The 12,569-nt window shown below is 43.6% G+C and overlaps 1 protein-coding gene across 3 annotated transcripts in view; it reads right to left on the bottom strand.

The window, feature by feature from the left end:
• AFAP1 (actin filament associated protein 1) overlaps positions 1-12,569 on the bottom strand; it is a 142,517-nt gene that overhangs the window by 56,634 nt on the left and 73,314 nt on the right. For all 3 annotated transcript variants that reach the window (XM_056555052.1, XM_056555053.1, XM_056555054.1), the window contains exon 3: positions 7,357-7,454. In XM_056555052.1, coding sequence (XP_056411027.1) covers positions 7,357-7,454 — 98 coding nt within the window. The remainder of the gene's footprint in view (positions 1-7,356; positions 7,455-12,569) is intronic.

Below are 12,569 nucleotides of genomic sequence, written 5' to 3'. Positions count from 1 at the left end.
TCTAGTAATTTATTAGATTTTTAATAAGAGTCTCATACCTTAAAATATTTGCTCTTCATTTTTCATCTAGTTTTATAAAAAAAAAAAAAAAAAAAACAGGCACTAGGTAAAACCACTAAGCAATATTTTAACTTGACACACTGCACTGTTCTTCTGGAATGAACATATGGAAACAGGAAATATTAGTGTGGCAGGTCCTGATCCTAAACGCATTCTTACGGTAAAGGTCTCCCAACTTCTTAAGGTTTCACTTTACATAACACAAATACTTACAAAGAAAACTAAGACAGGGTGCTCACTCCCACACCAGGAAGGCCATTTCATAATTAATTTGTAAGTCAATATTTTAAGTAAATCTCCCCTTATTTTCTCCTAGGTGGAAGTCATGCAGAATTCTAGCAATGAAGGAAATGAAACACAAATGGTTCATGTCTGAGTCAGATACCTTTACATCGATGGTTACTACAGGGCTGGTCCGAGCCGTACTGTTTCGCCAACGTCAACACAGATGGAGTCAATTTACAATTGTACTAGTTGTTCTTTCAAGCTGTCTAGCAAGGTTTCTCTGCCTAGAGGTCTGTCATGGAAAAGTCCATATAACAAACATGATTATGTTCTTACCGTAAAATAAATAACCTTAGATTGAGTCTAAGGTTGGCCGTACACTTTTATCTCTGCCGAACACCCCCCAAATAATATGCATGTGAAGTTTGGTTTTAAATGGGGAGAGAACAAAAAGCTGCTGCCAGATACCTCTGTAGGCAGCTTATTTCCCTTCAGAACAAATGTATCAGACATGTTGAAATCCAATTCCAACCATTTTTTTCTCCTCCAAATTCTGCCATTGAGGTGTTTCAAGACACACCCATACACATCAGCCAGTCAACCGGTTGAATCAAGGGGTTCAACAAACTTAAATCTAATGTGTACTGTTAAGATAAATACCCGGTAGTGATGTAGAGGACCAAAGACCAATGTCAATGGGCAGGGTGCCAATGGGTTGATCTTGAATACACAGACAGTCATCTATATGATGAATCAGCACAAAACTGAAAGAATATATTATAACATCAATAACATGTCAAAACACAGCCAACGCAATGGAAGATAGCAGGTGAAACTTCAATGAGTTAGAGATCTATATTGGTATTGATTGTTCTGTAGATTTTGCACTTCTAGAGTGTGCAACATTTATTGACTTAAAGGAGATCTCTGGCAAAAAATTAACTTATCCCCTATACACAGGATAGGGGATAAGCAGCTGATTGCAGGAGTTCTGGAACGGGACCCAGCGCTCAGTGAGGATTTCTATGGGAGCCCTGAAAAGACCCAAGAGCAGCACTCTGGCATCATCAGCGCTACCATAGAAATTAAGGAAGCGTGTGTCGTCTACCAGCTGACGACGTGCGATCCTGGCATCCCGTTTTGTCCTGTGGAAAGGGGATAAGTTAATTTTCACGGTAGTTCTCCTTTAAAGGAATCTCTGCTATGGAGAACTCTATTTAGGGACAAGTGGATGTAAGCCATGTTGCTGGTCATTCCTACCATCAGCTGTTAGGATCAAGAAAACCAATGGGATGAAGCTTTAGCTAACAGAGGAAATCCTGGACAAGTTCACCTTTTTTTAAAGCCTAAAGCTAGCCATACACATTTAATAAGCATCGACTGGACCTGTCTATTCTGGTGGTACCAGCCACATGTCTTAGATATATGGCGGCCTCCAATTTTTCCGTGATGGTAGATGTTGTTGGAAAAATCAAGCAGGATGGGTTTGAACTTTCCCATCCTTTAGGGCAAATGCGCTCTAAAAATTCATGCGGATTTTGATGCAAATTTGATGCGAAATTGCTACTGATTCTGAGCGGATTTTACCTTCCAATCTGCAACATTAAAGTGATTTAAAAATCTACACTTCAGGTCGATTTCTGTCAAGAAAATTGCAAGGAATTCTTTCAGCGGATCTGCCCTGTCCAAAATCTGTACTTATTTTTTGTCTAATTTTACCATGGAATTAAAGGAAATCTGTCGGCAGTACAACCGCACTAACCCGTCATACAGGCTAGTAGTGCGGGTCATGCTGATCAAAATTATACTTCAGGCGTCCCAAACCGTCACACAGTTCTTCCTCGTTTTCAGGATTTGCAAATTAGGTCCTTGGGGAACGGGCAGAGCTACGACCCGAGCTCTGACTGACGTTATTTTCGGCTGGGCGGGCGCTCTGCCTGGCTCACCCATATGCATAATCCCTCCCACGCGACCGTGCTACTGGGTACACCTGGAAGCAGCGTTCGGCTGATATCTGCTCCAGGTGAAGATGACGTCAGAGTGCCCAGAGCTCGGGTCGTAGCTCCACCCATGCCTCAAGGACCTCCTTTACATATCCCACATTTTGATCAGTATCACCAGCACTACAAGATGTATGACAGGTTAGTGCGGGTGATACGGATGATAGGTTTCCTTTAAGTTTCGGAAATTAAAAGTCCCATTGACTAATGGGCTTTTCCAGAGGGACATGTTCGTTCCTTCAGCAGAATCTAGATGCGTGTCCGAATTTCTACTATGGAGCTTCTGTAGTGTGCACAGAGATCAATGGGATTTCAGCAGAATTTCCTCAGTGTGCATATGCCCTTACAGACTTTGTACTGAAGACCAGAAGCTTCTACAGGCAAAAATAAGCAAACTGAAGTAAATTTTCCCTGTAACCCTTTATTAGCTTCCCCCTATGTCTATAGCTATAAAAACTATGGACACGACATAGAGGAATACTAAAAAATAACAGCCAGGCAACAGTAGGAAAAATCATGAACTCCCCAACTGGCTCAGCCTCAGACCGATTGAGTAAGTTCACGTCACAAGATGAACCACAAAAGATTCAGGGTATTCCAAAAATAATCCGCATCAGGATTCCCTCTCCAAGAATTGAAAGGTCAGGTGAAATCCCTTCTATGTTCTCCACAGCCGCCATCCTACATTCTTCACCTTCCATCCAAAAACTATAGCCCATTTGGCTCGTGGAAGCTTCTTGTCAGCATGCTTGTGTGAAAGCCTGGATCACACTTTCCCCTTCTGGCTCCATTATTAATGAAGACAGCATAATTTGCCTACAGAGACCTCACAGAACTACATGTTGAAAGGGACTCAAGTGCATTTATTTCGGCTTGATGACTAAATGTTCCGACAATAGGAAGAAACGGAAGCAGACCATCAAAGAAAAAGGAAGGATTTTACGAGGAAGACAGGGGTGGAATATTTTGTACAATTCTGGTAATCCAAAAAACTGTGTGTATGCCCCGCACTGGCCCTTCCTGTATGACCAAGAGCAAAGAGCTACAATCAAGCAATGCCTATTGCTCTGGTGGACACAATGCGTTAAATGGATCGCCATTTACCTGTATGCCCACTATTTCACAGTACATTTCCTCAGTGGTAACTAATGACTGAATGCAACTAAAGTTGAATGAAATGACTATCTATCTGAGTTGCAGCTGTGAGTTTTGTGGATTTCTGCAGCCACTGTAACAGCAAATGTTTAGGTACTACCCTGTCAGAACTTTCCTTCTCAATGAACTACACTTTTTTTTTTTTAATAATGTTTGGCATGGGGACACCATGTGTTTTATTTACAGTGTGGTTACCATTTTCAATCTTTATGCAAAAACTATACAGTGGTCCCTTAAAAAGTGAAAAAAGCGAAGAATAAAGGAAAGTTTGTAACAGATAAAGCAAGTTCTTACATATAAAAGTAAAAAAGAGCTGCTGGAAGCTGTAAATCACTGTCTATGTAGAGGACACAAACTTCTTCAGGGTCCTGTACAGTACACACAGTGTCCTAAAAAGTAAAATGGAGCCGCCATCACTTGGTGTCCAAAGGAGCAGATAACCCTGGCACAGGTAAAGAGTAATACAGAACGTTTTCTACCTCCCTGTACTGTAGGGGGCGCTACCAGACAGCCAGTCAGTAGATGCAATTCCGTAATTCAGGTCTATGCTGATTGGTCCATTCTGATTGGTCAGTTCTACCAGCCATTTTTTTGCAGATCTGGACTGTTCATAGCATGGTATGTGGAGTCTGGTTTCAAGATACGATGGTAATGAAAAGACCATTGTATGTTGGAAATATTGTATGTTGAGGTCATTGTAAGTTGAGGGACCACTGTACATGCCTTGCTCAATACAACTGGAACCAAAAAAGGGCAACAAAAGAAGTAAGTGGAGGGGGGACCAGGCTGATGAAATCACACGGGCTTGTAGGCTGTAATCACATGAGATACCAAATCTGACACAAACCTCAACAGAACTGGAGGGCATGAAGCTAAATGGCAGAGAAACACAAGCCCTTGGAGATTTATTAGATTCATTTTAAGGAGACCTCCTTAAAGAAGACCTGGCAGTAGAAAAACATGGGTTTAAATAAGAACATGACCAGATAGGCCTAGTCATCAATATCCCGAACATGCCTTTTTTTTCCATAGTTCTCTCCAGCGCCGAGAAATAAATATTTGTGTTATTATGCAAATGAGAGGGTATTCCTCAGCAGGACAATAACCCAGATTAGTTCAGCCCATGTTCTCTTTTTTAAGACCCGCTGGTCTGCTTGCAGCTGCCTAACTCATTGATTGAGGGCATGGGCTGGACTTAACTGGACTCTTGCCATTCTGGAGAACACCCCTGGGCTTTTGCGCATCTTTTGCATAATATCCAAAAGGCTTAAGAAGGATATGTGAGGAATTCTGATGGCTAGCCCTGTCTATCCATGTACTTACTTACACCCCTGTTTTCCTGCTGACACGTCCGCTTTAAGCAATAAGTTTATTAATAACCATGTAGACTTTGTAGCTTACAGAGCAGAATTTTAATATTGGCAGATGATACTAAGCTCTGTAGGAAAAAATACAGAGGAGGATAATATCATACGAGAGAGGGATTTAGAGAAGCTGGAGGCTGGGGCAGAAGAATGGCAAATTAAGATTACTGTGGATAAACGTAAGGTTATGCACTTGGGCGAGGAAGCAAAAATCTATGATTATGTTCTAAATCTGAGTTTCCCAACCAAGGAGTGCCTTCAGCTGTTGCAAAACTCCCAGCATGTCCAGACAGTTTTGCAACAGCTGGAGGCACACTTTGGTTGGCAAACACAGTCTACAATAGTAGTAAACTTAACTTTAGCAACCAGTGCCAGGCAGCTGCTGCCAAGGCTAACAAACGTGTGAGATGCATCAAAATATGCACAGAACACATGTTTATCTGGTGCAATGCAGACAAGGGAGATGGAACAGATCAACGTATAGTCCCCGTGCAGCAAGGGAAAAGGGAATGGACAGAACAGAAATCTCTTTGTAACTGGGCCAGTAACCAGGGATTCTTTACTGTAATAGAAGAGGCTATGGAACTTTCTGCCACGGGTGATGTTGCGGTAGTTGATTCATTGAACAAGTTCAAGGGGGGGGGGGGGGGGGGGGGGGGGTAGGGGTGTTGTTTCTGGAAACCTTTCTTAATAAAAAAATAACCTTAAAGGGGTATTTCAGGATTTTTTTTTCTATTATACCTACAGGGGCTGTGTAATTCATAGTATAGTGTCTGTGCCTGTGTTGGGTGGCTGGTTGGCCAATTCTTAAGTGATCTTTGCCCCGGATGTTCATTTTTATCACCATAAAAAATTAGTGATGTCTCGGGCCTTTCCCAGGTTGCAGTGCAGCTCGCGAAAATGCATCACTAGTCAGGTGTTCAAAGGGAGCATAGCAGTGCTTCAAGGTGGAGTGACTGCTGGGTGGGAGGGAGAATATTCTTCACAGGGCTGCAGGAAATTGTACTTTCAAGCACAGCACGCATGGAAGGGAGCCTAGCTGTACTGCAATAGGTGGGGTGACTGATGTGTGGGAGAGAGATAAGTCCCCTTCTTCCTAGAAACAAGGGATCCTGGGAATTGTAGGAGGAAGGGCACAGAAACAGGAATTACCCAGTTCCCACAAAGAAAGCAGAAGCATTATGGGAGACTTAAGGGAGACCACCAACACAAGCACGGATCCTTTACTGTGTGGCCGGTTAATACTAAAGTCACCTTATGTTGGATAACCCCTTTATATATGGGTACTAGATTTCTGATGTTAACCCTGGGATTTATTATAATTGCCGTATATGGAATTTTTCCCCTGGTATGGAGCAACCTGCATCATAGGGGTTTTGTCTTCCTCCGGATTAACACAGTAGGGTTATAGGTCAGGCTTGGTTGACCTGTGTTTTTTTTTTTTTGCAACATTATCAACTATGCAAGTAGGTAATAGTAAATGTGACCCAACTATCATATTCCAAAGTCTGAGTTGGATATGGCCATCCTTAAAGGGGTATTCCAGGCTTAACTACGTTTTAACTATCCTGCCCATGATGAATAATTATGCTAGTTCTACATTTACTTGCTATATCGCTCTGCCGTGGATTGTCTTCTTTTTCTTCTTTATATGGTCCCCCAGGTCTAGCGTTTTCGTTTAGGTATGGATGACGTTCGTCTCACAATCCTTTGCGGCACGAGGCGGCAGCTGGTATCAGGGGGCTTGGCTATTTCTTGTATTTCCTCACAAGCCAGCCCCCTGATGACGTTTGCGGTCCATCTGTACATCCGGACGTGCCGGTGTCCCATGATCTCGGCAATCTGCGGGAACGCCGGAACTTCATGACGTACTGATGGACCGCAAACGTCATCAGGGGGCTGGCTTGTGAGGAAATACAAGAAATAGCCAAGCCCCCTGATACCAGGTGCTTCTTCAAGCCGCAAAGGATTGTGAGACGAACATCATCCATATCTGGGGGGACCATATAAAGAAGAAAAAGAAGACTATCCACGGCAGAGCTGTACAGCAAGTAAATGTAGAACTAGCACAATTCTTCATAATGGGCAGGATAGTTAAAAGTTAGTTAAGCCTGGAATACCCCTTTAAAATGTGAGTGTCAAAGAACTTTGCTCTTGTCCTCAAGCACAAATCAAGAATATGCTGATGCTGGAAACAAAAGCAGAGCTCAGCCAAGCCTATATGCCTATACCAAAGATGGAATCAGCTATTTCAACATTGTGCTGTCTCACTCCCTTCTGCAAACATCAGACACCTCCGAATGGCTCAACATTCAGTGAGTATTGGAACGCATTGTGGATAATTTTGCTTTCCAAGAAAAAGGAACAGGACAGAGATGTGTATTGAGATAGTGCGGACACCATTACATCTGCTGGGTTACGGTCTCCACCTGATATATCCTGTGGGTATTGTACGACTTGGATTACAGCTCCAGCGTACTGTGATTATTTGCTCAACGCGAAGTAGCGAGTCCTTAAACATATATAATACCGTAAGTCAACAAATGTCTTACCAACCACTGCTGGGGGATTTCTGGGAGAGGCATTTGTGGAGGGGCAGGTACGTTGCTCGATGTCTCCGCTTTGTGCACATGGTTCTTCAACTCCAGTTCTGTTGACAAAACATATGAATACTGGCATGAGAACAATGTTATACTGTGGTCTACGAGATTATACGGCAACATAGCTAAAGCATTCTTTGGTAGCATGGCTAACAGCCACTCACCAGTAGCTATGCTGGACATAGACATTAGTCAGCAAATCCCACCAATTTCCCGCCAAATAAGACAGACGTCAGGGAGAGGATAAGGGAGACAATGATAACATACACAGGCATCTCTTCTCCCCTGTATTACGGTAGGGTCACACAGAGCGAATCCACGCTGTGGATGCGCCGACGGCAGTAACAAGAGAGAGAGCTCCCTGCTGCAGCTGGGTACATCCGTGTGTCCACTCGTAGCAGCGGATTTCCCTCCGGCAGTCACGAGTGGACACAGAGCTACCAGCTAGCAGGAAGCCGTTGGCGCATCCACATCGTAAAGTATGCTGGGGATGCCCTCTGTGTGACCCTACTCCTAAAAAAAAAACATAAATGTGGCCAAAAAAAAAATCTGTTCCATAGGGAAATCTGTAGGAAATAAAGAGCCACTATGTAACGGTTCCATTTCCCTTGCAGATATGGAGGTATAGTAATAGGTGGTAACCTAGGGAGATCAGTCATTCATTGCATTGCCAAGAAAGTGTGCAGATACATTCTCCTCTCGAAAGAAGAAAGATATGGATAAACTGGAGTATCTGACCTGGTCTGGTTTAGCTAGAATTCTTCAGATGCTGCAAAACTACAATTCCCAGCATGCCTGGACAGCCAACGGCTGTCCAGGCATGCTGGGAGTTGTAGTTTTGCTTCATCTGGGAGTTCAAGAGTGGAGACCACTGGCTTATATAAAGATTCTCTGTTGCCCATAGCAACCAATGACAGCCCAGCTTTCGTCCTACCATTGCACTATAAGAAATAAAAGCAAAGCTCTGATTGGTTGCTATAGGCAAAACAAAGAATCTTACTATAAGGGCCTGTGCACACTGAGTAATTTCAGGCAGAATCCATGTTGATTTTGAGACGCATTTAGTCTGCAAATCGGAGGAATTCCAGTTCAATGGGATTTCCGGGACTCTGTTTACACATTGATTTCTGAATGGAAATTTTCTATGCAGATCCGAATTTCTGCGCTTATTTTAGGACAGTGCAGAAAGAGCATATCTGCTCCCGAATTGCAGCAAGGAAATTTTCTTTAGTGTGAACATATCCCAAAACAGCTTGATAAACCCCCCCCCAACAATTACAATTTATTTATTTGCGTTTGTCAGGCAGACCTAAAACTTCCACCAAAAAATTCTACCAAGTCTACATAAAGCCCCAGGATAGCAGGAAATATATCTCTGCTATTCTGATAGTATGATGCAATGTGTCGGTGCAGGTAAAATATATCAAATATATCCGCATGGAGACCATGAGGGGCATTTATCAAAAGTAAACTTGGTTTTTGATCACTTTGGATAAAAAAAAAAAAAAAAAGTTGTTGGCAAAGTGGCGTCCTTGCGCCAAATTTATCAAATGGCGCACGGACGTTGGTGAATGCCCGCTTAATTGCTCTGTTTAAATATTGCAGTGCAGTGGCGGGCCCTGAGACAATTGTATTAAAAGTCGCCCAGACTATGGGAGGGGGCCTGATGGCCGTCACGCTCCCTCCCATAGACATGAATGGAGGGGGTGTGGCGTGACGTCACTTCCCCAGTCCCGGAAATCCGGAGTGCTGCAGGGAGATCGTGGGGGGTCCAGGTGGCAGGCCCCCCGCGATCAGACATCTTATCCCATATCTTTTGGATAGGGGATAAAAAAATTTGCCCGAATACCCCTTTAATTGCCCTTTGATTTCTTCTAAATATGGTCCACATGATAAATTAGTGACCACTGCACAAAGTGATCTAAATCAGATCACTATCTGGTAATAAAAATTAAATGTTCTAAATGTTGAGGGACAAGTTGCACGAAATCAGCCTGTGACTTTTCCTGCGAGAAATTTAGATGAAAAAAGCTGTCTAAATAGCTTGATAAATTCCCTTCTCTGTGACTATTACGTATTGTACTTGAGTTTGGAGCACAGGGTAATGTTAGAGGGAGGAACTCCTATTTTGTCATGTTCTTATCATCCAAACGTTTGTGAGATTTGGGCGGGAACACCCTATAGTATTATAGTATGCTGGTGCCCCCTAACCCTGCCTGAATGTACACCAGCGAGGCTGAGACCATCCCTCATAGCTAATGCTCTTTCTCGGAACGCACTGGAGGAACCTCGCAGTAACCTTGGGTGTGTAGTTTTCTCAAGCCAGTAGCTCAGGAAAACAGCTGCAGAAAAGAATGAATACAAAAAAGAAGGACATTTTTTATCCAATATAGCTCTTCTATAGCTCTTCTACAGATTAGCACCGTCCCACCGGAAGTCCTCCAGCATCTGATTCCAGCAACACCATCCTGGGCGCAGCATCGTAGTAAATACTACAATGCTAGAGAGCGAATACTAGATGTATTCAGCAGCACCATGGACATTGTTTAATGAACTTTCCGAGCGCCTCCGACTTTTGTTAACCACGTCGAAAGTCGGAGGCACTCACAAAATGACCTGAACATAGTCACTATCTAACTATGATTGGTTCCATGCCAGTCATAGCATTAAATGCGGCCACAAATATCATTACAGTCGATTTAAGCTTCAGAAATCATATCTGTGTATCAGAAATCATGATGTGAACGCGGCCTAAGCTTCTTTTAAAGGGGTTGATTAGTATTAGGACAAATCTCGATGCCCCCACACACACACACACACACACACACACAGTTGGAAAACTATGACATCCAGAGGCATCAGAAAACCTAAGCTCTTATTTACTTATTTGGCCAAAATACCAACCGTCTAAAGGGACACACCAGCAGGGGGCAGATGTTGTGTTTATTCATTTTTCCATCCATTGATATGGGATACAGATCTCACAGAAACTAATTTTAAAGAGACGCTGACAGCAGGTTAGAGCTAAATGCTAATAGGGGCCGTTACCATAAGCATATCTCCCAACCGCCCCCAATCCGGCGGGACATTCCTGCTTTTGGGATGATGTCCTGCCGTCCTGGAACGTCCCCCACATTTAACTGTAAATGCCTCTTATGAGGCATCTACAGTTAAATGTGATGGCTCAGTAAAAAGTTTGACAGGGTGAGAAGCCATTGGCTCCTCACCCCCGTCAATCACTCTTGTGCTCGTGGCTATAGTAAACCAGCAGACACAAGAGGCTGGATCGTTCGCCTGTGCTCTGGAGCGCAAGTGACTATATCAGACGCCGAAGCGCAGAGGAAGAGGAAAAAAAGAAGAAGAGGCTGTGCTGAGGGAGCCAACAGAGCAAAAGGACCCGAACAGTGGTAGGTATGTATGACAGGGCGGCAGGAGGCAGTGGGGTTTGCGGTTGTTGGGGTTGTTGTGACTGTCTGTTCTGCTGCCTTCCTTGGGTGGGAGTACTGCTGTCTATCTAATGTGAGAAACTGCTGCCTACCTAATGTGGGGGAACTGCCGCCTACCTAATGTGGGGGAACTGCCACCTATCCAATGTGGGGGAACTGCCACCTATCCAATGTAGGGGAACTGCCACCTATCCAATGTGGGGGAACTGCTGCTCATCTAATGTGGGGGCACTGCTGTCTACCTAATATGCGGTAACTGCTGCTGGAGGACTATCTACTACATTCCTGCCCAGCTAATGGGGACTAAATTCCAAGCTAATAGAGGGCTACCTACTATCTACATATAGAGGTTTTCATACAGATATCTGGTGGACTTACCTACAGGGGCAACTCTCTTCGGAGGGGCCCTACCTACTCGGGTTACCCATTATTATGGTTTGGGGCATTATAGGTCTTTGAAAAATGCGGAGCCTCAAATGATTTTTCCGACAGGTTCTGCAGAGAGGAGTCGTAGCTGGGAGAAATCATGATGGTCTGGGCCCGGATGGAGAAGAAAAAGGAAAGTGACCGATTCCAAACAGAGAAGACGTCACCTGATTTAACTGTATGTAATCTCATTTATGGTCTGTAGTAGTAATGATGAGGGTTGTTAGTCACCTGATGCAACTGAAATCTTTTATATGGTCTATTGTGGTAATCCTAGCCTAAAGTTAGATGACAGATTGACAACGTTATTGCCGTTAAAGAGGTATTCCCATTCTGCATGTGCTGGTGTGATGGGGCATGGCTAGGGGTGTGACCGAGAGCGTGATTAGTGGGTGTGGCTTGTCTCTCTTTGTTCTCAGCAAAAGTTGGGAGGTATGCCATAAGTAATATAGTATCTTTAATATGGCGCTCCTCTGTACAGTTTATATGTAATATCAGTTTTATTCATATGAAAAAGGTGTCTGTTTAGTGCACTTGGCATTCCTTTACCCCTCAGCGCATCAATACGGCTGCCCACTCCTTATTAATACTAAGAGACCCCTCTGCCTTGCATTATGCCACTGTGTCGTCACTGTTTGGTGCACGGGGGCATTACACCAATACAGCCACAAGTGACTTAACGCGATGCTACTACAGAGGGGTGATTCAGTATTGATGAGGTGGCGTTGTTAGAGGATCAGGCGGGCGGCCATATCAATGCACGGAAAGCCCCCAGTGAACCGAATGGCCTTATCCGCATATTAATAAAACTGATATTACAGATAAATAGCACACCAGGTACTATAATGCTTATTGTAATGGCCTCTATCAGTAGGTTAGGATGTCCTTACCCGCTGTCTGTTGCAATTTAATCAGGGAAAGCACAAGGCCATCATATTAAATCCACTGGAAGATGAAGTGAATAACATTATTTATCCTATGTCAATGGCTTCTTTCAAAGGGGAGAAAATATAAGTCATTTCTTGAAGTTGAAGCATTGGGATCTGAGCAACTTTGACAAGGGCAACATTTTGATGGAGAGATGACTGAGGAAGAGCATCTCCAAAACAGCAGGTCAATGACAACCAGAAGAAAAGAAACAGGGTCATAGACACCCAAGGCTTATTAATGCAAGTAGGGTGCTAAGGCTAGCCCATGTGGTCCAATTCCACAGAAGAGATACTTTAGCACATATTGTGTTGTAACACATAGGTTATTGCAGCTTGTTGGCTTTGTAACTAAAGACCAGTCACA

The sequence above is a fragment of the Hyla sarda genome, chromosome 1 (genome assembly GCF_029499605.1).
Source record: "Hyla sarda isolate aHylSar1 chromosome 1, aHylSar1.hap1, whole genome shotgun sequence".
Classification (NCBI taxonomy): Eukaryota; Metazoa; Chordata; class Amphibia; order Anura; family Hylidae; genus Hyla; species Hyla sarda.
Note: the sequence above shows the minus strand (reverse complement) of the source record. Positions and strands in the feature narration are given on the sequence as shown.